Consider the following 27,496-nt stretch of genomic DNA (forward strand, 5'->3'; position numbering starts at 1 on the left):
TAATTAGCACATTCGTTTAGATAATATCACCAATTTAACACCTATGTATTCTTTTGTTCTGTTGTTTGTGACATCTTTTGATGATCTGCTTCTATCACTGCTTGTTTGTCCCTACAACCACACCACCACCCTCCACTTCTCTCTCTCTCTCTCCCCCCCCCACCCCCCCCAACACACACACACACACACACACACACACACACACCTTAAACCAGCTTATATTTCAACTCTTTCTTGGACTCGAACTCAAGTTCTGTCGAAGGGTCATGAGGACTCGAAACGTCAACTCTTTTCTTCTCCGCCGATGCTGCCAGACCTGCTGAGTTTTTCCAGGTAATTCTGTTTTTGTTTCCAGTAAAAGGAAACCGATTTCAGACACACAATTTTCTGGAACTTTGCAATATCTTAGGCTGCCTTCCCGAGTGCAAACTGGTTCCAAAAATAAACATCAATACCAATTCTGTTTGTGATCAATTTCCCAATGATAAAGTTTCTATTTTTTCTGCCTGTGTTTATCAGGCTGATCAATACTATCACTGGAAAATTGATTTGTTTTTCACTTTTGACATTCCGGGATGCTTTATACTTTGACAAACTGGGGTATTAACCTTGTCTTTCTCTTCAGTTGAAAAGTTGACTGTGTGGCTACCTTTTTATTGCAAGGGAAACTTTGTGGGAAACTGAACACTCGAATAAGAATAGACTTTGCATGTTTTATTGTGGCGATATCAATGGTACTTTTCAGTATTATTTTATTGGACATTTTTCCAGGCTGTTGAAATGTGTTCTTTTTTGTCTTGAAAACAAAATGTAGGGCAAATTTATTTTAAACTATTAATATGAGTTAAGTGATTCAAAATACAGTATTGCATGCCTGAAATAGTACTAGATGAAATGAGAACTATAATGAAAGCAGGCCACAGAACATATCTGCAGACCTTTGCATATCTACCTGTCAATGAATAAGGTCAGCTTTGACAGGGTCGTTAGGCAGTCAATTGCACAGCTTTTCCACATACAGCTAGGGCACCTACACCAGGCCACAATTTCATATGTCACTGTCCTCAGCTGCTATGTCTATAGCACAGTGTCGGCTAGCACAGCGCATTCATGAATGAAACCTTGGAGAGTGTGAATGTGGTAAGTCTTTCTTTTGTAAGTTGCGGCTTGAATGTGTGCCTTGCAATGTACAAATGTGTGTGCAATGCATTGAAAGTGGTGTAAGATTGTGCAAGGACTTGGCCTGGGTGAGCAGTAACTGTGGAAAGGCTGAAAGGCAAAATTTATGCCATGGGTTCTTGGCCCATCATAGTACTGTTGGGAGGTGGTACCCTGCCACATTTTTAAGATATGCCATATTTGGCCACATTTGTTCTTGGGTCCTTATCACAAGTCAGCAGTTTTTCTATTTAAACAACAATGGTAACATGAGCAAATCTCAAAAATTTCAAGCACATTCTTAACAATCCAACAAGAAAACCGATAGAGAAAAAGCATTTCAGAAATCAGCCTTCTTCCATTTTTTAAACTTGGTTTGAAAGTTTTTATAACTGGTATATTTACAATCAATGTGTTTACATTGATAAGTTGAAGATATTACATCTTGAAAGCCTAAGGGAATCTTATTGAGAGAATGATCATTATCTCTAACTTGAAGCAGAATACAAAACCAATAACATGATGAATGTCAGAATAATACCAGAGGGGAGTGTTAAATTTCCATCACTGGTACCTGCTTGATCACCTGTTGAAAAATAAGATGAAAGCTGTAAGTTCCTCATATTTTATGTTTAAAAATAATAATGTGATTTCTTACAATCAAAAATACCTAGCATAACTAGTATAGTTTTCTTTTACCACAAATGTACAATATTATGCTAGATAAACTGTCACTCCCTTATTCATCAATGGCAGGAAGCTCTCTGCTTGATAATTACAAAGTGCCTTGCCTTTGTTATCTTGTGTTAAGCTGGTCTATTTTGGACTTCCTTTGTAACTTTAATTTATTTTGTCATTTTAAATAGTTTTTTCCGGACTTTGTAAAGCTTAATACAGACAGTATATACAGTATCAGCAGCAAAGTCCAGAGTGCAAGAGTCATAAAACCCTCATAAAGAATTACATGTTTGGGGTTTAAAAAATAATTGCTGAATTGTCAAGTAACAAGGTCCATGGTCCACATAGTGACCAACACAATTTTGGTTTTACAAGCAAATACCTTCTGCACTGATTAATTTTAGCCTATGTTCTGTCAATTTTTCCGGTGCTTAGAAAGAAAGTGCTAGTTGCGGAAGAGCTAACAAGGAACAGAAATGCAGACACACAGACAGACCCCAGAAGCCGAAAATGAAATAAAGAAAAAGGGTGGAGGAATAAAAAAACTGTAAGCTGAAGAGAGTAAAAAAGTAAGAAAATCAGAATAGCAAAAGAGAGAGAGAACAAGAAGACTACAGGTTTTCGGTACATGGACAACAATTGTATTTATATGGTGCTGTTAACATAAAGATATCACCCAAGACACATACAACCTGGAACTCCCTATCCAAAAGGATTGTGGAAACACCTTCACCACATGGACTACAGTGATTCAACTCATGAACAAATAAAAAAAATTCTCTTGAATTCTGAAGCTGGAAGAATAGCCTTAATTTATCTCATGCCTTGCTAGTGATGCTCACACAATAAACAAAAAAAGTTGCAGAGTTTTTATACGAACAAGGATAATAACCACAAACTTAGTCAAGGAAATGAACTTTGAGAGTATTAAAGGAACAGGATAAAGGATAACTGTTAGACAGAAGCAGGGCTTGAGAGTGAATTCCAGAGAGCACAACCAAAATGATTTTAAGACCCTGCCAGCGATTTTAATCTTCACTGCTCTCATTTCTGAGCTTTAAATGTTACGAGTGCATGTCAGGGATTTATGACTGTGTATGAATTGACAATATATGTCTTTCACAGGCAGTGTTGCTGTGTTGAAGGTCATAATTTATCCTCAAACCATTATTTATGTTGATCTTTTAGCATCATCAGGGGCAGAAAACAAGTAGTAGTAGATTGGAGACCATGCCTGATATTCCTTTCTATTGAAGTCAATGGAAAAGAAAATTGGATGGCGGGTATAATGGGCAGCTGATCCGCTATTGCTCATTCTACTCACCACAAGAGTTGCAAATTCCACTCACTGTCACTTACTTTATATAGAATACAGAGCTGTGAATATGATTAGTGTCTGCAACACTCTAGCACAGTGTTGAATTCCCACCTTTGATGATGCTTCCTTGAGTAATTGGTGAAAATTGGGATGAGAATGTTAAGTTCCTTATATAATAAAGGCTGAACTAAGAATACATGATTGTGGTCAAAATTGCTTTGTACAATTAGACAATTGATTACTTTCACAAATAAATATACCTTGTGAGAATTCTAGAGTGAGAAGGGGAGGCAGTGTGTGTCTGTGTGTGAGAGAGAAGACAAAGATAGGGGGAAACATTTTTCATAGAAGAGGAAAAAGAAACATAAAACTGAACACTTAAAAAACAAGCTCAGAGTAATGAAAAAATACAGCCAAGTAAATGAGTGTGTGTACTGAAGAAATTTCTTGCTATATTAAGAAACTCTCATCTCCTAACACACTGAAGGCAAAAGAGATATTTGAGCCCTGATGGTGGCTCTTCAAACTTTATTCACATTTTTTCCCTCTAAATAAAACTGAAATTTTAAAAAAGCTTTTAACTTTTTTATTGTAACTCTAAATTTCCCAAAATGGGGTTTTGCTGGGGAAAAGAAGGTTGGAAATGAAAAGGTGAATCATTTAAAAAAAACACTTAAATTTTGGTTTGCTTGTTTTGAGTTGCAGGCAAGTAAGAGGGAGGCTCAACATTAATTCAGGTGAATAACAGCAGAAAATTGGCAGGAGGGAAAAGACAACATGGAGAGCACACACTGGGTACCTGGCGAAAAGCAAATGAGTGAAGAAGAGCTTGATACAATGAGAGAAATGACACCATCATTAGATAAAGGACAATTTCTTACTTTTTGACTTTGGGTTCAGCATGTACTCTGTTTCATTAACCTGTTTTGACTTTATCTGAGGGTCCAATTTTTCTAACTTGAAATCCAATTTTGGCTCTGGTTTTGATGATGTCTCTGGCTTCAATTTTGGTTCTGGTTTTGGCTCCACCTCTATGTGTGGGTCCAGTTTTGTCTCAGGTTCTGTGATTGGCTCCAGTTTTGTCTCTGCTTCTGTGGTTGGCTCCAGTTTTGTTTCTGGCTCTATTGGTTCCAGTTTTGTCTCTGGCTCTGTGGTTGGCTCTGGTTTTGGTTCTTCATCCAGTTTTGGTTGTGGTTGTGCCTCTGGCATTAGCTGAGATGCTGTAAAATAAATTTTAAAAGCAATTCTAAGTAGATCTAAAACCATTTGTCCTCACTAACTATAATTTCTAATGCTTAAAACTTAAGAAAACTAAAAAAAATTCACATTCCAAAGTCACATAAATAGTTATAGGCAATGCATGTTTTTTGTGCCTTTTAAAGCTTTTATTAGAGCATTTACTTGTAAAGTTTCTGCCCCTGCAAAGAGGTGAATCCACTTCCCTTCAAGACAACATTTGACCGAGTATTATACAGAGGAGTCCTAGCAAACTTGAAATCAGTGGTGGTCACTGAGAAATTAATCCAGTGACTTTGAGCCATGCTCGGCAAAAAGGAAGTTGGTTTTGGTTTTCATTGGCAAGTATTCATAGTTCCAGGTCATCAGGAAAACAACCTCAGCCCAACTTCAGTTGCTTCATCAAAGACCTTATCAAATAGAGTCAGGGCTGGGGATGCTCCATGATGATCCACAATGTTCTGCCTCATTTACAACTCCTCCAATCATGAAACGGTCCATGCCAGCCTACACAGGACATCTAGGCTTGGATGAACAAGTGACAGGTAACATTTGCAAAACATAAGTGCCAGGTGAGCACCATCTCAAACAATAGAATGACCAGCCAATGTCCCTTCAATTTCAACCAAATCACCACCACCTAGTCCCCCACCTTCAACATCCTGCGGTCATCAATAATCAGAAAGTGAACAGCTATATTCAACAATTTGGCAACAGCAGCAGGCAGAGCCTGGGTATTCTGATCACGTCCGGATCCCTCAAAGCCTATCTAGCATCTACAAGGCTTAGGTAAGGAGTGAACAGGTGCAACTACACCAACATTCAAGAAACATAACACTATCCAGTGCTTAGCAGCTCATTTGATTGGTATCCCTGCCACTGCACTCCATACCCACCTGTCCCATCACCAAGGCTCCGTGGCTGCAGTATGTTTTATCGACAGGATGGACTTCAACTCACAAAGGTTACATCAACAGTACTTCTCTCTCCCCTGCAGCCACCAAGTATGACAAGGGCAGTAATGCCATGGAAACAGCATCATATCTCCAGGTTCACCTCCAAAGCAAATACCATCACTACAACTGTCGCAGCAGTTCAAGGAAAAGGCCCACCCCCACCTTTCTTCTCATGGTAACTCGGGATGGTCAATAAATATGGGCTCGCTATCATCATCCAACCCATGTACAAATAAAGGAACCTACTGAATTTTGAAGCTGGCAGAAAGTCTCTAATTTTTTTTACATTAATTTATGGAATATGTGCGTCTCTGGCAAAGTCAGCACTTTTTGCCCATTCCTAATTTCCCTTGAGGTGATAGTGACAAGTTGCCTTCTTAAACCACTGCAGTTTGTGTGGTAAAGGTACTCTCAAAGTTCTGATTAGTATGGATTTTCAGCATTTTGACCGGGTGACAATAAATTATGATGATATATTTACAAGTCTGGATGGTGTGTAACTTGGAGGGAAACTTAGAGTTAATGGTATTCCTATGTGCCTGTTGCCTAAGCTTGTCCTTCTTAGGTGGTAGGGGTTGCCAATTTGAGAGGTGATGTCAAAGAAGCTTTGGGGAATTACTACAGAGTATCTTGTCGGTACTCACTGCAGCCATGGTGGAGAGAGAGAGAGAGTGTTGGAGAGAGTAAAGGCTTAAGATGTTGGATGGGGTGCCAATCAAGTGAGTTGCTTTGTCCCTGGATGGTGTTGAATTTGAGTGTTGTTGGAGCTTCCCTCATTCAAGCAACTAATGAGAGTATGCGATCAGCCTCCTGACTTCTTGCCGTTTAAATAGTGGAAAGTCACTCGCCACAGAATGCTAAATCTCTGACCTGCTTTTGCAGTCATAGTATTTAATTGGCTGGTTCAGTAAAGTTACTGGTCAATGGTGATCCTCAGGAAGTTGATGATAGAGGATTCAGCAATGGTAATGCCATTGAATGCCAAGGATTAGATTCTCTCTTCTTGATCATTGCCTGGAATTTGTACAGCACAAATGTTACTTGCCACATACAAGCCCAAGCTTGAATGCCATTCAGGCCTTGCTGTATGTGGACACAGGCTACTTCTTACCTGAGGAATTGAGAATAGAACAGTACAATTATCAGGGAAAATCCCAACTTCTGACCTTATGATTGAGTTAAGGTCTTTAATGAAGTCATGTTGATGAATTCATCACATGTGTATTTTGTTGACTGTTGAGAAAAATGGAAATATTATAACTGGTAACAGAGGAATCAATTTTAACTTATGCCAAGATCAATGCCTTGGGGTCCCAGCAATGTGACACATCTGGAAGTCATGAAGGAGACAAAGTCTGGCCAATTTCAACAGACAGGTCTCATTTAGATTTTTAAATCTGTCTCCTGCCCAATGCCAATGGGAATAATATCAGGCCAGTTGCAGGAGCAGGCATTGAGGCATAAGCTGGACACTGCAAGGACCCAAGGGAGTGGGGTCTAGCATAAAATAAGCATGAATGAAGGGGTCGCCAAGCAAATGCTGGTTGCGGGGGGAGAGAGGCAAGGCTGGAGCTGAGGAAGCTCAAGTAGTCCTTCTGGGGAGCGTACCTGCGCCATGTCCAAGTAAAGTTTTGGAACTTATCTTGATCTCATCTGACTACTCCACAGAGTTCTTATATGAGACAGATGGTAGACTTGGCCCCTTGCAGGACTCCTGAATGCCAAAATTAAAATGCTGTTGTAGCATCGATGGTGTCATAGCTTTTAGATTTAAAGTTAAGCCCCTGTCAGTCTGCAGAGGAAAACCTGGTTAACTTTAAAGTCAGTGAAGATAAAATGTCCAGGAACTCTCCCTTCACTGCTCCCAAATTGCAAGACCAATAGGGAATATAATTTGTAATGTTTGTCAGTGTGCAGTAAGGAATTACACAGAGTGAAACAACTGAGAATATCATGAGAGCAAGACTGCAGGCGAGGCAGGTAGAGGGATCCTGTGTTCAGGAACAGAGAAGCCTCAGCTCTTGACATTGTCCAACAGGTACGAGGTACTTGCTCCCTGTGTGGATGAGGAACAGGGCTGTAGGGAGGATGAGCCAGCTGACCATGGCACCATGGCACAGGAGGCAATTCAAGAGGGGGAGCAAAAAGACAAGTGGTAGTTGTAGGGGAATTGATAGCATCCTTTGTAAGCAGAATCGAGAGTCCCGCATGGTATGTTGCCTGCCCGGTGCCAGGGAGAGGGACATCTCTGACCGGCTTGAAAGGATATTGGAGAGGGAGGGGGGGGATCCAGTTGTTGTGGTCCACGTCAGGACAAATAACATAGGTAAGACTAGGAAACAGGACCTGTTTAGGGATTATCAGGAACTAGGAACTAAATTAAAAAACAGGTCCTCAAGCATTATAATCTCTGGATTACTACCCGAACCATGTGCAAATTGGCATAGGGACCCGAGAATAAGGGAAGTAAACACATGGCTAAAGGAGTGGTGTGGGAAAGAGGGGTTCCATTTCGTAGGGCACTAGCATCAGTATTGGAACTGGAGGGATCTGTACCGTTGGGACGGTCTCCATCTGAACCAGTCTGGGACAAATGTTCTAGCGAAAAGGGTAAATAGGGTGGTCAACAGGACTTTAAACTAAAAAGTGCGGGGGTGGGGGGGAAGGGTAAAACTCCAAGAAGTATGACTAATGGGAAACAAAGCAGCAGGTTAGCGTGTGGGGGTGGGGGGGGGTGGATTCAACTTCAATGAAAATTATGAAAAAACTGAAAAGAAAGGAGAGCCCAGGAGAGGCTATTAAAGTCTCCAGAACACAAAATAGGACAGAGTGTTTAGAAAGGGCTAGGAATCTAACTTCAAGCACATCAGAAAAAGGGACGATAATGAGAAAGGGGACGGGAAATACAGAACTGAAGGTGTTGTATCTGAATGCATGCAATATAAGAAATAAGGTAAATGAGCTTGTGACACAGATTGGTATGATGTGGTGGGTATCACGGAGACATGGCTGCGAGGGGATCGGACTGGGAGATAAAATATCCAAGGATACACATCCTATTGAAAAGATAGGCAGGTTGGCAGACGGGGTGGGATTGCTCTGTTAGTAAGAAATGAAATTAAATCGATAGCAAGAAATGATGTAGGGTCAGATGATGTAGAATCTGTGTGGGTAGAGTTGAGGAATCACAAAGGTAAAAAAAACATAATGGGAGTTATGTACAGGCCTCTGAACAGTAGTCAGGATGTGGGGCACAAGATACACCAGGAGATAGAAAAGGCATGTAAGAAAGGCAAGGTTACAGTGATCATGGGGGATTTCAATATACAGGTAGACTGGGAAAATCAGTTGGTAGTGGATCCCAAGAAAAGGAATTTGTGGAATGTCTACGAGATGGCCTTTTGGAGCAGCTTGTGGTGGAGCCCACTAGGGAACAGGCAATTCTAGACTTAGTGATGTGTAATGAGGCAGATTTGATAAGGGAGCTTAAGGTGAAGGAACCCTTAGGAGGAAGTGACCATAATATGATAGAATTAACCCTGCAATTTGAGAGGAAAAAGCTTGAATCAGATGTAACGGTATTACAGTTGAATAAAGGCAACTACAGAGGCATGAGGGAGGAGCTAGCCAGAATTGACTGGGAGATGAGCCTAGCAGGAAAGACAGTGGAACAGCAATGGCAGGAGTGACTGGGAGTAATTTGGGAGACACAGCAAAAATTCATCCCTAGGAAGAAGAAGCATACTAAAGGGAGGACGAGGCAACCATGGCTGACAAGGGAAGTCAGGGACAGCATAAAAGCTAAAGAGAAAGCATACAATGCGGCAAAGAGCAGTGGGAAACCAGGGGATTGGGAAGCCTAGAAAGACCAACAGAGGACAACTAACAAAGAAATAAGGAGGGAGAAGATTAAATATGAGGGTAAACTAGCCAGTAATATAAAAGAAGATTGCAAGAGCTTTTTTTTAGATATATAAAGGGTAAGAGAGAGGCAAAAGTGGACATTGGGCCGCTGGAAAATGACGCTGGAGAAGTAGTAGTAGGGAACAATGAAATGGCGGAGGAACTGAATAGGTACTTTGCGTCAGTCTTCATGGTGGAAGACACGAATAACATCCCCAAAGTTCAAGAGAGTCGGGGGGCAGAGGTGAGTATGGTGGCCATTACCAAGGAGAAGGTGTTAGGAAAACTGAAAGGTCTGAAGGTGGATAAATCACCTGGACCAGATGGATTACACCCCAGAGTTCTGAAAGAGATAGCTGAAGACATAGCGGAGGTGTTAGTGGTGATCTTTCAGGAATCACTGGAGTCAGGGAGGGTCCCAGAAGACTGGAAAATCACTAATGTAACACCCCTGTTTAAGAAGGGAGTGAGGCAAAAGACGGGAAATTACAGGCCGATTAGCCTGACCTCGGTTGTTGGTAAGATTTTAGAGTCCATTATTAAGAATAAGATTTCAGAATACTTGGAAGTGCATGGTAAAATAGAGCAAAGTCAGCATGGTTTCATCAAGGGGAGGTCATGCCTGACAAATCTGTTAGAATTCTTTGAGGAGGTAACGAGTAGGTTAGACAAAGGAGAGCCAATGGATGTTATCTATTTGGAATTCCAGAAGGCCTTTGACAAGGTGCCACACAGGAGGCTGCTCAGTAAGATAAGAGTCCATGGTGTTAGAGGCAAAGTACTAGCATGCATAGAAGATTGGCTGTCTGGCAGGAGTCAGAGAGTGGGGATAAGTGGGTCCTTCTAAGGATGGTGGCCAGTGACTAGTGGAGTTCTGCAGGGGTCAGTGTTGGGACCACAACTTTTCACTTTATACATTATTGATATAGATGAAGGAACTGAGGGCATCCTGGCTAAGTTTGCAGATGATACAAAGATAGGTTGAGGGACAGGAAGAATTGAGGAGGCGGGGAGGCTGCAGAAGGATTTGGACAGCTTAGGAGAACGGGCAGATGGAATACAACGTGGGGAAGTGTGAGGTCATGCACTTTGGTAGGAAGAAGAGGCATAGGCTATTTTCTAAATAGGGAGAGAATTCAGAAACCTGGAGTGCAAAGGGACTTGGGAGTCCTAGTCCAGGATTCTCTTAAGGTTAACTTGCAGGTTGAGTCAGTAGTTAGGAAGGCAAATGCAATGTTGGCATTTATTTCAAGAGGACTAGAATATAAAAGCAGGGATGTGTTGCTGAGGCTTTATAAGGCTCTGGTCAGACCACATTTAGAATATTGTGAGCAATTTTGAGCCCCGTATCTCAGGAAGGATGTTCTGGCCCTGGAGAGAGTCCAGAGGAGGTTCACGAAAATGATCCCAGGAATGAAAGGTTTAACATATGAGGAACGTTTGAGGACTCTGGGTCTATACTCGATGGAGTTTAGAAGGATGAGGGGGGATCTGATTGAAACTTACAGAATACTGAAAGGCCTGGATTGAGTGGACATGGGGAAGATGTTTCCATTAGTAGGAGAGACTAGGACCCGAGGGCACAGCCTCAGAGTAAAGGGAAGACCTTTTAGAACAGAGATGAGGAGAAACTTCTTTAGCCAGAGTTTGGTGAATCTATGGAATTCATTGCCACAGAAGGCTGTGGAGGCCAGGTCATTGAGTGTATTTAAGAATGAGATAGATAGGTTCTTGATTGGTAAGGGGATCAAAGGTTACGGGGAGAAGGCAGGAGAATGGAGTTGAGAAACTTATCAGCCGTGATTGAATGGCGGAGCAGACTCGATGGGCCGAATGGCCTAATTTCCGCTCCTAGGTCTTATGGTAGTAGGATTTACTGTCTCAGAAATAAGGCCAGACTGCAGGAAACAACTTAGTTTCTGGCTGTAGCTCAACGTCAAACTGTAGATAGATGGATCTTGATTCTGTTGTACCTTTGTGCTATTCCAAGGTAACAGTTATGGCAAAGACTCAGAAACAGTTCCAATAAAATTTAAATAGATGGCAGATCGTCAGACATGCATCCCTGTATTCCTGAAACATGAACTTGGCAGGTAAGGTTCCCTGTCAGACAAGTGATTTTGCAGAATCTATCCTTCAATCTAACTAACTTAAACCCAAAACATTATATAAATAGATACTCACTACAAAGTTCATCAATGCATTTGGTTCCATCTGGGCATTGACTGCAGGGGGTTCCTTTCATATATGGCTTTTGTCCAATTACATTACCTCTAGAAATAGAAATAGAAATAAAGTTTGAGTGGGCTCACAAATTCTTTGATAAACATGTTACATAGAAATAAACCTGACTTTTACCACTTCAGGGCTATTATGACTTTTTAAATGTGGCATCACAAATGAACAGAATACTGTAGCTTTATAGAAGTACTCAAAAAGAGAGATATACTTCCAGTTGCAGTGTTAACACATGTAAAAAAAATACAGTTGTATCACAGAATTAGGTTACCTTGCAGAATTTAACTGTAACCAAGCAGTATTTAGCGCAAAAATAACACACATATGTCTGATTTTAACTTGGAAGGACTAGAAATGGTGATCTACAGAGGTTTCAAAAATATTGATACTTACGGAGGTAAATAGTTGCAGACCAGAATAGAAAGGTTATTAATTTCCAGGCCTTTCACTTCATCACAAAAGTGACAACCACAGCCCACTTTATCACTATTTGCCCAGACAAGCTGCAAACATCATATAATCACAGATTTAAAATGAATGTGAATTTGAAAAATCCTTATAGCATCATCTGCTATAGCATCAAATGCAGCTACCAACAATAAACTTTAAATATAATGTGTAAGATTAAATGATCAGAATTAAAACATTCAAATACGTGGGTACAACTACACTAATTTGCCGATCACTTGTGGTATAGACCTGGATTTGGTAACAGTTCCCATCACTGCCAAGTCGCACTATCAAATACCTTGTCATAATGAACACAATGATCACCTTCGGGGGTCAAAGAGACATTTTTGAGTTTTCTTTATTAAATTGGCCAAAGGATCCTTCTCTGATTTTGCCTTTCCTAGAAGATTTTCTCCCCAGCAACTTCCAGGTCGTGTAGGCTGGTAACCACATATAAATTTTCCCCAGTTCTTCCTCTGTCTTCATTGTGTCCTCAGGTACAATTCTGGATGTTATCAGGGGCCCCATGGGGATTACATTAGGGGGCAATGCAGGCAGGAAGAAACTAAGAGTAAAATAGTGAAAAGTAACTTTTTGTAAAAAAAAGGGAATGGGGAAAGATCAATATTGAAGCGATTCATTTTGAGACTTATTACAAATCTAGAGGTTTGAAATTCCATTTTTCCTAAATTGCTGTGCAGATTATAGCTATATTTTGTTCCAACAATCTTAAGAAGTACCTTAGTTACAATGGAAAATGTTAAATATGCTTTCTAACCAAATCAGTAAAAGAGATCTATTGATCCAGATAATTAAATTAAAATTTCATACCTGCGTGTAGTGACCACACTTCTTTTGTGGAGCACAATCCATAGTCTCATATGTATAATCTGCAACTTCTAAATACCATTTCTCTATGGCTGCTTTCAGATCGAGTGGGCTAGTATTAATCAGATATAAATTTTCCCCAGTTCTTCCTCTGTTTTTATTGTGTCCCCAGGTACATTCCTGTGCATATTTAACAGCCATTTCTTCCAAATCTTTGTCCCAATTCTAAAAATGAATGAATTCAATGATGAACAAACATGTATCAATGTGTTACCACAAAATATTGACTCAATAGGCTGTAAATTGTCCATTTAAGTTCAGAGTTCAATCAAATTCAGGTTTGCCCCAACTGAATAGAATAAAACGAGTGGTGGCTCCCTCATAATAAAAGGAGATAAATGTGTTGCTAAATCAGAACAAGGAATAGATAAAACAAGGCCTGCGTGGAACAACGTTCATTCTATAGGCGAGTAACCTAATCACTTGTAAATTATGATGTTGGGTAATGAACAGATATTGTACACAATACTCCAGGTGCAATACCTGGCATCAAATAAGACATTTCTACTTCGACATTGGGTCACATGTAGTTAGTGTACATTACTCCTGATCCCTGTATAGTGCATGAAACAACATCTTGGAGAACCTAAAATTTTGTAGGTTTTGTGAATGGAACTCATAGATATGGAAACAAAGGCTACTTCTGCTTACTTAGAATTCAGTTGAGTATGTACATTCAGCAGCAACATACTGCACAGCATTTTAGAATTCGGCAAAGGAGGGTCAAGAAACTGACAAAGAAAGAGAAAATAGAATATGAAAGTAAACTAGCAAGAAACGTAAAAATGGGCTATAAAAGCTTCTATAGGTATGTAAAAAGGGAAATATTAGCAAAGCCAAATATGGACCCACTACAGGCAAAGACAGGTTAATTTATAATGGGGAATAAGGAATTGGCAGAGAAACTAAACAAATGTGTGTCTGTTTTCACAGAGGAAGATACAGAAACCCTCCCAGGAATCCTAGAGAACCAAGCAACTAGCAAGAATGAGGAACTGAAAGAAATTAATATGAGTAAAAAAGTAATACTGGAGAAATTAATCGGACTGAAAGTTGATAAAGCTTCTGGACCTAATGATCTGCATTTCAGAGTGTTGAAAGAGATGGCTGTAGAGATAGTGGATGCGTTGGTGGTCATCTTCTACAATTCTATAAATTCTGGAATGGTTCCTGCAGATTGGAAGGTGGCAAGTGTAATCCCACTATTTAAAGGAGGGAGTGAGAAAACGGGGAATTACTGACCTGTTAACCTGACAACAGTACTAGGGAAAATATCTGAATCTATTATAAAGGATGTGATAACTGGAGACTTAGAAAATAATGGTAGGATTGGGCAGAGTCAACATGGATTTATAAAGGGAAATCAGGTTTGACAAACCTGTTAAGAGTTTTTTGAGGATGTAACTATCAGAATAGATGGGGTGAACAGTGGATATGGTTTACTTGGATTTTCAGAAGGCTTTTGATAAGGTCCCACACAGGTTAGTAAGCAAAATTAGAGCACATGGGTTTGAGGGTAATATATTGGCATGAATTGAGAATTTGTCAATGGGCAGAAAACAGAGAATAGAAATAAATGGGTCATTCTCAGGTTGGCAGATTGTGACTAATGGGGTACTGCAAGTGCATGGGCCCCATCTATTCACAAACTATATCAATGATTTGGATGTGGGGACCAAATGTAATGTTTCCAAGTTTGTTGATAACACAAAACTAGGTGGGAATGCGAATTGTGAGGAGGATGCAAAGAGGCTTCAAGGGGATTTAGACAGGTTAAGTAAGTGGGCAAGAGCATGACAAATGAAATATATTGTGGAAAATGAGAAGTTATCCACTTTGGTAGGAAAAACAGAAATGCAGAGTATTTTTTAAATGGTAAGAGATTGGGAAGTCTTGATGTCCAAAGAGTGTCCTTGTTCATTAGTCATTGAAAGCTAACATGCAAGTGCATATTAGGAAGGCAAATAGCTTGTTGGCCTTTATTGCGAGAGGATTTGAATACAGGCAGAAGCCTTGCTGCAATTACATACAGCCTTGGTGCACCTGCACCTGGAGTATTGTGTACAGTTTTAGTCTCCTTACCTGAGGAGGGATGTACTTACCATAGAGGGAGTGCAACGACAGTTCCCCAGAATGATCCCTGAGATGGCAGATTGTCCAAGAGGAGAGATTGAGGAGACTGGGCCTATATGCTCTATATGAGAGGTGACCTCATTGAGGCATACAAAATCCTTACAAGCCTTGACAGGGTAGATGCAGGAAGGATGTTCTCCTGGCTGTGGTAGGGGCAGGGGTGCGGGAAGAGTTGACCTAGAATCAGAGTACATTACACAGTCTCGGAATATGAGGTAGGCCATTTAGAACTGAGGGTAAAATGAACTTCTTCACTCAGAGGGTGATGAATCTTTGTAATTCTCTATCTCAGTGGGCTGTGGAGGCTCAGTCATTGGGTATACTCAAGACAGAGATCAATAGATTTCTAGTTATTAAAGAAACCAAGGGATATGGGGATAGCGTGTGAAAATGGCATTTAGGTACAAGATCAGCCATGATCTAGTTGAGTGGCAGAGCAGACTAGAGGGGCCAAATGGCCTCCTCCTGCTCCTATTTTCTATGTTCTGAAGTAGAAGAGGGTTACTATTCCCACCCTGGTGCTGCTATCTGGTACTCCTGCACACAAATATGAGTCCTAAAATAAAATTATAAGCTCAGAAAATGACTCATGGATGAGAAGACATAGAAAGACAGAACCAACAGGACATTCCAAAGTGCTTCTCAGCCAAGGAAGTACTACTGAGATGCAGAATCCTGGCAGCCAATTTGCAAACAGCAAAGTCTTGCAAAAAATACTGAGAAAAATGGTCAGATAATCGGATTTAGTGATATATGAGGTATAAGTTTTGTCAGAGCACCAGGAGAACCCCAATGCTTTTTTTCCTCCCAATAGTCCTTTTTTTTAACATGTTCCTAAGAGAGCAGAAAGGGCTTTGGCTTAACATCTCATCTGAAAGATAATGCCTCAGAAAGCCCAATACTGGAAATCAGTCTACATTATGTGGCCAAGTCTCTGAAGGGATCCTCGTGCCCCCTTCTGACAAAGTGGAAAGAGTACTGGCACAGATCTAAGGCTGACACATGATGCATAATGGCAGATATCACATCATCACAAAGAAAAATTAGTTTGACAGCAACCTTCTTACAATCATATTTCTAATTACTCTTCTGACCATATCCAAGGGATGTAGACTTGGACGGATATAGAAGGCACCTAGTTTAGCTATTCAGTGCTAGATCTGGCTGGGCAACATAAAACACTATCAAACTCTGCTCTGGTCTACCAAAACTACCCATTATTCCAGGATCATCCTATGATGCAAACATAACCATTGGCTTCTTTACTGCAGACTGTCTTCTTAACTCCCCTCCCCAATCTCCTCCATTCTCACCTCCAATAACGAACGCGAGGAGATCAAGGACTTCATTATTACTAAGATTAAAACACTCTGAACATCTGACTCTGCCACTTCCCATGTTTGCCCTAGTCCATGAGGGAAAACTTCCTCTAAAAATTCCCCCTACCCTGATTCTGATCCCGCATTAAAAACTAGTTTCTCACCTAACTCCCCTCACACTTTTTCGATCCTTGTCCATGAGATTTGCTTCCTGCTCAGTCAGCTCTATTCCCACTAAATTGCTGACCACCCATTTCCCCTTCTTGGTTCCCATATTAGCTGGTATTGTTAATGGTTCTCCCTCTTTAGGTACTGTCCCCCTCGCCTTCAAATCTGCAGTCATAAACCCTCTTCTCAAAAAAGCTTCAAGCTACCAAATCTCCAACTTTTCTTTCTTTTTCAAAATCCTTGAATGTGCAGTCGCCTTCCAAATCCATGTCCATCTTTCCCTAAACTCCGTACTTAAATCCAACCAATAAAGTTTCTGGCCCTGCCGCAGTACTAAAAAGCTCTAATCAAAGTCACAAATGACATCATAGTTGACTGGGACAAATGTAAACAATCTCTCCTCATCCTTCTCAACCTGTCTTTAGCCTTTGATACAGTTGACCATACCACTCTTCTCCATTGCTTTTCCACCATTGTCCATCTGTGTGGGATGGCACTCACCTGATTCCATATCTATTTATCTAATCAGAACCAGAGAACCCTCTGCAATGGCTTCTCTTCTTGCCTCTGCCCTGATATCCATGGCAACTCCCAAGACCTATCTTTAGCCCCTTCTTACTTCTCATCTACATGCTGCCCCTCATTGACATCATTCAAAAACAGTGTCAGTTTTCATATGTATGCTGATGACACCTAGTTCTACTTCACCGCCATCTCTTCCAGTGCTTCCTGAATCTAAATTATTAGATTGTTTGCCTAACATCAAATAATGGATGAACAGAACTTTTCTCCAATTAAATATTGGGAAGACCAAAGCCATTGCCTCTGGTCCCCATTACAAATTATGTTCCCTAGTCACTGACTCCATTCCGCTCCCTGGCGACTGTCTGAGGCTGAACCAGGCATTGTGCAAACTTGGTGTAATATTAGACCCTGAGATGAGCTTAACCACAAATCCATGCCATCAGTAAGACCACCTATTTCTACCTCCCATACTATTACCTGACTCAGCCCCTGTTACAACTCATCTGCTGCTGAAACCCTCATCCATAGCTTTGTTACATCTAAACTTGACTATTCAACACATTCCTATCCTGCCTCCACATTCTACCCTTGAAGTCATCAAAAATCCTGGTGCCCATGTCCTTACTTGCACCAGATGTAGTTCACCCATCACCTCTATGCTTGATGACCTACGTTGGCTCTTGGTTAAGCAATGCCGTGGCTTTAAAGTTCTTATCCTTGTTTTCAAATCTTTCCATTGTCTTGCCCTTCGTATCTTTGTGATCTCTTCCAATTCCACAACCCTTCCAGAAATCTGCCTTCCTCTAATTCTGGCCACTTATGCACCCCCAATTTTAATTTTTAGTTGCTCGATTCTTGGTGGCCGTGCCTTCCACTGCCTTGACCCTAAGTTCTGGAATTCCTTCCCTAACCCTCTTTGCCTTTCTTTCCACTTTTATGACACTCCTTAAAGCCTACCTCTTTGGCCAAGCTCTTGGTCATCTGCCCACATATCTCCTTATGTAGCTTGGTGTCAAATTTTGCTTTATAAGGCTCTTGTGAAGTGCCTTGGGACAATTTTATTATGTAAATATCAGTTATTGTTGCTGTATCTGCAAATATATTGTCAGTATTTAGCTCTCCTGCATTATCAATGTGCCCAAGTTGGTACTAAATTATGCATCTTGGCAGGAGGAGGTTTTGTACTGTGAGAGCTGGTTGGAAGAGGACCTTAGTTTTCTGAAGTGTTTAGTGAAAGGCCCATTTTCTCTTATACTTTGGAAATGGAGCTAACAATAACCTGGAGGTCAGTGTCTGAGTGAGCACACACACATGTGTCATTTGCATACTGAAGCTCAATGACTGAGGTTGAAGTGATTTTGGTTTTGGATTGAAGGCGGCATAGGTTGAACAGTTTCCTGTCCTGTAGATTATCTCCACGCCTGTGGATAATTTATTGGAGGTGAGGTATGGTATTACAGTGAGGAAAATGGAGTGGTGAAATGCCACAACTTTGTTTGACCCCAGTCTTCATTGAGATGGTGTCTGTTGGTGAGGATCACAGCTTGCCTGTCATGGTGGAGTAGGTGGCAGGCGGTCACAAATTTCTGAGAACAGCAAAATTTGAGGAAGATACTCCATAAGCCTTTACGGCTGACAGAGTCAAAGGCTTTTGTGAGGTCAAAAATGGCCATATACAGCGGTTGGTGGTGCTCCTTGCATTTTTCTTGAATTTGCCGCATAGTGAAGATCAAGTCTGTGGTGCCTCTCAATGGGTAAAAACTGCACTATGACACTTTGACCACTGGGAAGAGGTAATTGAAGAAGATCCTTCCAATGATCCTCCTCTGGTAGAGAGTAGGGAATCTTCTCTGGACTTACTGCAATCAGACTAGTCTTTTCATGAATATAGTCATTATAACAGGGTCCCTGAGATCTCCCATCATTCTCACTCTACCCAGATGAGGGACATGAGGTCAGCAACCATGCCAGGAATGTACCTTCAGAATTTTGGCAGGGATCCCATCTGCTCTTGAGGCCTTGTTGCTTTTCAGCTGTTGCTGGCTTTTTGAACTTTGCTCAGGATAGCACTGAGGCTGAGCAGGATGGGGTATTAAGGAATGGAGCTGAGGATGTTCAAGCTGAAGACAGAGTCTCGGTTGAGTAGTTTTTCAAAATGTTCTTTCCAGTGAGCACTGACTGCCTTCTTGTCCCTGATGAGCTCCCTTCAATGCATTGCTTTCAGCAGCATGGGTCCTTGGGTGCTTGGCATAAAGATGGTCATGACAGCACTGTGAATCGTTGTATCTCCCATGCTCTTTCTAGCCAACATTCATTTTTTTATGTCGCAGGCTTTATGCTGTATCTTTGCCTTCAGCCTCCTGTAGGACTTCTGATTTTCTCATGAGGTGTGGAGATGTTTCTAGCTTGTGAAAGCCCATCACTTACGCTCCATTAGGTTCTGTATCTCTTGGTTGTTTTCATCAAACCAGCAGCGATGTTTCCCGGTGGAAATACCAAGGACCTCTTCACAGCTGCTTGTTATGTTGGACTTTCGTATCAGCCTGATGCTATGGGCACACTGTAGCTCCTGGTGGCTGGAGATTGAGAGGTTGACAGTGAGGCGTTGACTGAGAAGGGCGGCCTTGCTAGGATCTTTGAGGCCTTCAATATTTCGTATGACATTGCTTTAGTTGCCTTCGCAATTTGGGGGCCAGGCTGAAGGAGATGGTAGCTTGGATCAGTCCAGCAGTTGTCAATACATGTCATGGCACAACCCTCTGAGAGAAAAAAATTCTCCTCATCTCTGTCCTAAAAGGGCGACCCCTAATGTTAAAACAGTGCCCCCTAGTTCTGGACTCACCCACAAGAAGAAACATCCTTTCAACGTCCACCTTGTCAAGGCCGTTCAGAATCTTGTACTTCAATTAAGTCACCCCTCATTCTTCTAAACTCCAGTGGAAATAAGCCCAGCCTGTCCAACCTTTCCTCATCAGACAATCCATTCATTCCAGGTATCAATCTAGTAAATCTCCTTTGAACCGCCTTCAATGCATTTACATCCTTCCTTAAATAAGGAGACCAAAACTGTGCACAGTATTCAAGGTGCAGTCTGTACAATGCCCTGTACAACTGAAGCATAACATCCTTACTTTTATGTTCAATCCCTCTTGCAATAAAGGATAACATTCCATTAGCCTTCTTAATAACTTGCTATACCTGAATACTAACTTTTTGTGACCCATGAACTAGAACACCTAGATCCCTCTGCACCTCAGAATTATGCAACTGTTCTCCACTTAAGTAATACTCTTTTTTGTTCTTCCTGCCGAAGTAAACAATTTCATATTTTCCCATTTTCCAGATCTTTGCCCACTCACTCAACCTATCTATATCCATCTGCAACCTCCTCATGTCCTCTCCACAATATACTTTCCTACCTATCTTTGTGTAATCTGCAAAGTTAGTTACCACGTCTTCACTCCCCTCATCTAAGTCAGTGACGAAGATCGTAAAAGGTTGAGGCCTCAGAACAGACTCCTGTGGGAATCCACTCATCACATTGATACATTAAGAGATTGGAATCCTTTCTTAATGATGTATGCACTGCTATTTGTGAACCCTTGGCTCAGTGGGTACAATCTATTACTTCTTGAACCTTTAAGAATTATGCCACTCTGAAAAATACCCTGTTATGCTGCCAGCTGTGCTTCATGAACTTGGTTACTCGAGCAATTTGCTTTACTGCATGTGTACAGCTTGGCAACTGCTATTATTGTTCCCACTGAGCCTGGTATGGAGACATGGCATAAAAATGTAGAGCCATCATGATTTGCAAAGTCACTGGCAATGTCCTGGTGGATGAAGCTAGGTGATGGTCAGGTGGCAGTGTTAGCTTTATTCACTGATGGCTTCCTTTGTGAAGACAACTTCACAAGCACTACTCTTGAGACATCTGGAGGGCCTCGATTGTGTCTGGCATGCAAAAGGTAGTAACCTGTAGCTCCTGACCTCCTCCTATTACTGCTTCTCCTCCAAAAACTAAACCAAAAGTGGCATTCTTAGAACTGAGGAAAAAGGGCAATATTGGGATGGGTCTCAGGAGTTGGTAGCATTTTGAGTGGGATCTCAGAGTTCTGGGAACACTAGTTCGGGAGACTCTAAGTGCACTGGGGCAGATGTTAGAATTTGGAATCAGTTAGAAAAGGATCTTGTGATTTGGGGGCATTGAGGAAGTTGGTCTCGGGACCTGAGAGCATTTCTGGGATCAGGAAACACTGGGAATTGTGAGTGCTGAGAGGTGGTTCTAGGAATGGAGGGATGTCTAGGGAGGGGTTTTCTGTGGTCCAACAACATGTTGGGCAGTTTGGAGAAGAGAAGAGTCTAGCAGCTTTGGTGGTTGCAGGTATCAGATAGTATACTGGGTTTTAATAGATAAGGGGGGCATGGTGGAATGGGAGCCGAAACACCAGCATCCCCTTTTGATACACCAAGCCCCTACCCCTGCATTGCTCAAAATGCACAGATTGCATATTGGGAAATCCCTCAAACTGCCATGTTTGGGATATATAAATGTGATTTGAATGGTCTCAAAGGTAAAGATATCCCGTTGAAGTGCAAGCTCATGACAGAAGCTGAGGACTTGTAGCAGTTTTTGGGATTAATTAATTGGGATAGACATAGTGTTAAGGGCTTGGATGGAGTGGATTTCTTGAAATGTGCACAGGAGAACTTTTTAGATCAATATGTAGAGGGTCCAACAAGTGATGGTGCAGTGCTGGACTTAATTCTGGGGAATGAAGCCGGACAGGTGGCTGAGGTGGTGGTGGGGGAGCATTTTAATGATAGCGACCACAACATGGTACAGTTTAAGTTTGTTATGGACAAAGAAATAGACAAGTTACAAAAAAATGTTTTGGATTGGGGGAGAGCGGATTTTAGTAAAATAAGGCAGATCTGGCCAAGATAGACTGGGAACAGCTACTTGTGGGGAAATCTACAGAGGAGCAGTGGGGGACATTCAAAAAGGAAACAGGGAGGGTACAGGCTCAACATGTTCCCTCTAGGGTGATAGGAAGGAGTAACAAGCCCAGAGAACCATGGATGACCAGAGATATTCAGGTAAAGATAAGAAGGAAAAGAGAGGCTTTTAGCAGGTACAAGGGAAGCCAATTAGCTGAGGCATTAGTGGAGTACAGAAAGTGCAGGGTGGAGCTTAAGAAAGCAATTCAGAGAGCAAAGAGGGGATATGAGAAAGCTCTGGCTGGTAAAAGTAGGGAAAATACCAAGATATTCTATAAGTAGATATAATATTCCAGGAGGAACACTACAAGATATCGGACAGAATAGTCACAAAGAGAGAGGAAGTACTCCAAGGGTTGAAATCCTTGAAAGTTGATAAGTCACCAGGGCCAGATAGATTGTTTCCGAGGCTGCTGAAGGAAGTCAGGGAGGAGATAGCAGATGCTCTGAGGATGATTTTCCAATCTTCACTAGAAACTGGGGAGGTACCGGAGGACTGGAGAAATGCAAACATAGTTCCATTGTTTAAAAAGGGATCAAAGGGAATGCCAAACAATTATAGGCCAGTTAGTCTTACATCAGTGGTGAGCAAATTAGTAGAATCAATCCTGAGAGATAGGATTAACTGTCATGTGGAAAGGCATGGACTAGTCAGGGATGGTCAGCATGGTTTTGTTAAAGGAAGGTCTTGCCTCACAAATGTGATTAAATTCTTTGAGGAAGTGACAAGAAGGGTTGATGAAGGTAGTGCAGTGGATGTTGTGTACATGGATTTTAGCAAGGCATTTGACAAGGTCCCACGTGGCAGATTGGTCAGGAAAATAAAAGCCCATGGGATTCAGGTAATGTGGCAAACTGGATAAAAGGTTGGCTTTGTAACAGGAAACAAAGGATAATGGTCAATGGATGCCCTTGCGAATGGAAAGTTGTCTCAAGTAGTGTTCCACAGGGCTCGGTGTTGGCACCCTTGCTGTTTGTGTTATATATTAATGATTTGAACGTGAACATGGAGGGCACAATTGGGAAATTTGCAGATGACACAAAGATTGGCCGAGTAGTGGATAGTGTAGAGGATAGCCATAATCTCCAAAACGATACAGATAGGTTGGTAGAGTGGGTGGTAAAGTGGCAGATGGATTTTAACATAGAGAAGTGTGAGGTCATACATTTAAGGAGGTCAAACAGTTACAGGGATTACAAAATAAATGGGAATATACTAAGATGGGGTAGATGAAATGAGAGATCTTGGCATAGAAGTACCCAGGTCCCTGAAGGCAGCAGTTCAAGTAGACAAGGTTGTAAAGAAGGCATATGGAATGCTCTCCTTCCTTGGCAGAGGTATAGAATATAAAAGTAAGGATATAATGTTGGAATTGTATAAAACACTGGTGAGGCCACAACTGGAGTATTGTGTGTAGTTCTGGTCACCACATTACAGGAAGGACATAATAGCTCTGGAGAGAGTGCAGAGGAGGTTTACAAGAATGTTGCCAGGGTTAGAAAAGTGTAGCTACAAGGAGAGATTGGATAGGTTAGGGTTATTTTCCTTAGAACAGAGAAGGCAGAGAGGTGACTTGATTGAGGTGTACAAAATTATGAGGGGAACAGATAGAGTGGACAGGATAAAATTGTTTCCCTTGGTGGAGAATTCTAGAATCAGGGGACATAGATTCAAGATAAGTGGCAGAAGGTGTAGGGGGGACATGAGGAAGAACCTTTTTACGCAGAGGGTAGTGGGTGTCTGGAATTCACTACCCAAGTTGGTGGTAGAGGCAGAAACTCTAAACTCTTTTAGAAAGTACCTGGATCTACACCTTAAGTGCTGTAAGCTGCAGGGCTATGGGCCGGGTGCAGGAAGGTGGGATTAGAAAGGGCACCTAGGTGTCCTCAGGTTGGCATGGACAAGATGGGCTGAATGGCCTCCTTCTATGCTGTAAATTTTCCATGGTTCTAAGTATATCAATGGGAAGAGTCATGAGGGGACATTAGTTCAAGGTGAGGGCAGGAGTTTAGGGGGGATGTGAGGAAAAACATTTTTACCCGGAGGGTGGTGATGGTCTGGAATGCACTGCCTAGGAGGGTGGTGGAGGCAGGTTGCCTCACATCCTTTACAAAGTACCTGGATGAGCACTTGGCACGTCTTAACATTCAAGGTTACGGGTCAAGTGCTGGTAAATGGGATTGGGTAGGTAGGTCAACTGTTTCTCATGTGTCTGTGCAGACATGATGGGCCGAAGGGCTTCTTCTGCACTGTGTGATTCTGTGGCAGAGGCGGGTTGCCTCACATCCTTTAAAAAGTACCTGGATGAGCACTTGGCACATCTTAATATTCAAGGTTACGGGTCAAGTGCTGGTAAATGAGATTAGGTAGTTAGGTTAGGTGTCTCTCATGTGTCAGTGCAGACTCAATGGGCTGAAAGGCCTCTTCTGCACTCTGTGATTCTGTGATTTTTATGAAGATATCAAAACACTTAAAAGATAATCAAATGAATGTGGATAATGCTGTGAGATATGTAATGTTTATATTTATTTTGTTTAAAACTATTTTATGCATTAATAACTTCAGTTACTGAAGACATTTTCTTCTTGAAAAAGCATTTTGAGTAAATTGATTGGTTCATTGACGCAGGAAAGCTGAATGCAAAATATGACAGAAATTTACAAGAGGAAAAGTTGGCATACAAGTGTGACAGAAACAGGACAACACAAGTTCGGTTTGTAGACAGGAAATACAGACACATTTATATCTTATTAAATCCATTATCCAAATTGTCAGTTAAATAAATGGTTTCTGATCCCTTTTATAACGTCGCTGGAGTCTTTATAATATGACTTTAATTCCATTTATTCCTTACCACCTGACAATATTGGATACCCATTTTACATCAGCATGATTTGGATGAAAAAAACAGCATTGATGAAAAAATGTCCTCATGGTGTCATTACATCATTACCCATTTTAGGCTGGGGACCTTCAGCATCGGCTGGACATAATGGCCAGAAATTGGAGCACTCGAAAACTGTCCCCCACCCACCAGAATACCGCCCCCAAAAATCCAGACCTAGGTCAGGCGGTTCAGCGCTCACAAAGACCCACAGGCAGATGCTGAGTTTACCACACCGGCTGCGACCAGCCTAGTTTCTATAAATAACCTGCTCCCCGCCCATTCATCTCTTCTCCATCCTTCTCCCAACCAAACACAAAAAAATGAGGAAAAACGAGATAAGTCAATTTAAAACAAAACTGTTGGAATTCCATATATTTGCTTCATGATCTAATTTGAATCATTGTCTCTAAAGAAACCAAACGATGCCGTTTAATGTAGAGGGATGGAGGGCAACTTTCTGGGAATGATCGCAATGAAAATAAATGTAATACATCGGTATAAAGGTTTAGTTAACCAGGTAGTTAAATATTATTGCGGATCTGCTAGAAAATTTCCTATTTCTTAAAAGTGTGCAATTGCATTATTCGCGCAAAGAATTGTAAATATATCGAATCAATGCAATGTCGATATTACCATTTTGAGGAGTAATATACAAATGAACTTATAGCCTCGAAGACCACCTCGCAGTGCACTAAAGCGGATAGGTCATTAAACTGAAGAAATCAAGCCCCTTACCATTCTTAGCATGTTGGATGCATCAAGTACCTTAGAACGATACTTATTGTGTAGATCAACTACATCCTTCTTCTCTGCTTCGGATAGAGCGCGGGTAGACTCGGGGAATGTTAGAGAAATGAGCAGCAACACTCTCAATGACCCAGCTGCCATTCTTTCTCAGATCCTGTGTCAGGTCGGGAGCAGTTCAGCTTGACTTTATATGTGGGGCGCTCCCAATCAGGTCATAGAGGAAAGGAAGCGCAATACTTATGCTTATAACTGTGGAAACAATGACATGAGCATTTGATTGTGTTGTACAATTATAATACTAAAACCGCTGCAAGTTTACATCGACTCTTGGTTCCAAAACAATTGGCATCCAAGAGGATAAAAGCATTGAAACAAAGAGCACCCGGGGGAGTGGGAGGGGAGAACTAAGTTATGTAATTTCCCAGGAAGTTCAAAAGTCTAAAATGAATTTATCTATTCTATGTCCCAGTCCCACAACATAAGACATTGCAGACAAAGTCTACTGACCAATTGTGGGATTAATGGGATCAGTAGATATATAGGACAAAAGACAGGTGACTGTCTGAATGGATTGTAAGTAAAGGGGAAGATATGAGCAACATGGTATTCCTCGAAGCAGAGATTAAATACCATATATAAATGGGATGGAAGCCCTAAACAGACGAAAAGGGCTAAAATATCACTAGAGATAGAATTTATTTAAGAATGTTGAAAGATTGTGAGGACATTTGTGAGGCACTGACAAAGGAATTGATCAAACATATACATTAGGAGCACAATATTAACTGGCAAACATCAGTCACAGTGGATTCAAGAGGTGAGACCCTGTCTGACCAACCTTCTTGATTTCTTACAGAAATTAAAATACCAGTAAGTTTTTTTTATTAATTGACAGGATGTGAGCGTCACCAGCCAGGCCAGCATTTATTGCCATTCCTAACTGCCCTTGAGAAGGTGGTGGTGAGCTGTCTTCTCGAACCGCTGCAGTCCATGTGGTGTAAGTACACCCATAGTGTTGTAATGGAGGGAGATCCAGGATTTTCTCCCTGTGACAATGAAGGAACAGCGATATTTTTCCAAGTCAGGATAGTGAGTGAACTGGAGGGAAACTTCCAGGTGGTGGTGTTCACATCTTTCTGCTGACCTTGTCATTTTAGGTGGTAGCAGTCGTGGGTTTGGAAGGTGCTATCTAAGGAGCCTTGGTGAGTTCCTATAGTGCATCTTGCAGACTGTATTCACTGCTGTCACTGTTCGATGGTGGTGGAGTGCGTGAATGTTTGTGATATTGGTGCCAATCAAGCGGGCTGCTTTTTGTCCTGGACGGTGTCAAGCTTCTTGAGTGCCGTTGGAGCTGCACTCATCCTGGCAAATGGAGAATATTCCATCACACTCCTAACTTGTGCCTTGTAGATATTGGTCTGGCTTTTGGGAGTCAGGAGGTGAGTTACTTGCCACAGGATCCTTAGCCTCAGACTTGGTCTTGTAGCCATAGCATTTATATGGCTAGCCCAGTTCAGTTTATGGTCAATGGTAACCCCCAGGATGTTGAAAGTGGGGGATTGAGAGACAGTAATGCTATTGAATGTCAAGGGGCGATGGTATAGAAAGCCCTAGAACATAAATGGTCCAGAATCACAGAGAGTGGAAATTCAGCTTCCTCAGCCTTCAATTTGGCAGGCAGAATACACTTGCATATTTCCAGCTGCAAGAAGATCACCTGTTATAGCAGATAAGATAGTTTGCTGACATCAGAGGGATCATCAGGAACATTCAACTAATTTATGTAAATTCAGACTCTGCTTTTCTCCATTTTGGATCAGTCCAACATTTCCATTAGCACCTCAGTTCACAGCACAACATAGCATGGCCCTCCTATTTATCAGAGTGTCA

General features: G+C 41.5%; 1 protein-coding gene across 1 annotated transcript; it reads right to left on the reverse strand.

Annotated features, from left to right (window-relative positions):
• Positions 1–271: 271 nt before the first annotated feature.
• Positions 272–25,761, reverse strand: LOC121282244 (peptidase inhibitor 16-like). Its single transcript, XM_041195860.1, has 6 exons — positions 25,595–25,761; positions 12,769–12,990; positions 11,881–11,990; positions 11,434–11,522; positions 4,036–4,374; positions 272–1,744 (listed from the first exon to the last, which is right to left on the reverse strand). Exons 1-6 carry the CDS (start codon positions 25,745–25,747, stop codon positions 1,647–1,649), a joined length of 1,011 nt encoding a protein of 336 aa, XP_041051794.1. The 5' UTR covers positions 25,748–25,761; the 3' UTR covers positions 272–1,646.
• Positions 25,762–27,496: the final 1,735 nt, after the last annotated feature.

Source organism: Carcharodon carcharias, chromosome 9 (genome assembly GCF_017639515.1).
Source record: "Carcharodon carcharias isolate sCarCar2 chromosome 9, sCarCar2.pri, whole genome shotgun sequence".
In the NCBI taxonomy this organism is placed as follows: Eukaryota; Metazoa; Chordata; class Chondrichthyes; order Lamniformes; family Lamnidae; genus Carcharodon; species Carcharodon carcharias.

Excerpts from the sequence above, each read along its gene's own strand:
- LOC121282244 (XM_041195860.1), bottom strand. The coding sequence starts at position 25,747 with ATGGCAGCTGGGTCATTGAGAGTGTTGCTGCTCATTTCTCTAACATTC. Across the intron at positions 11,991-12,768 it reads AGTGTGGTCACTACACGCAG|CTTGTCTGGGCAAATAGTGA; the intron begins GTATGAAATTTT and ends TGATGTTTGCAG. Across the intron at positions 1,745-4,035 it reads GCTGAACCCAAAGTCAAAAA|GTGATCAAGCAGGTACCAGT; the intron begins GTAAGAAATTGT and ends ATTTTTCAACAG.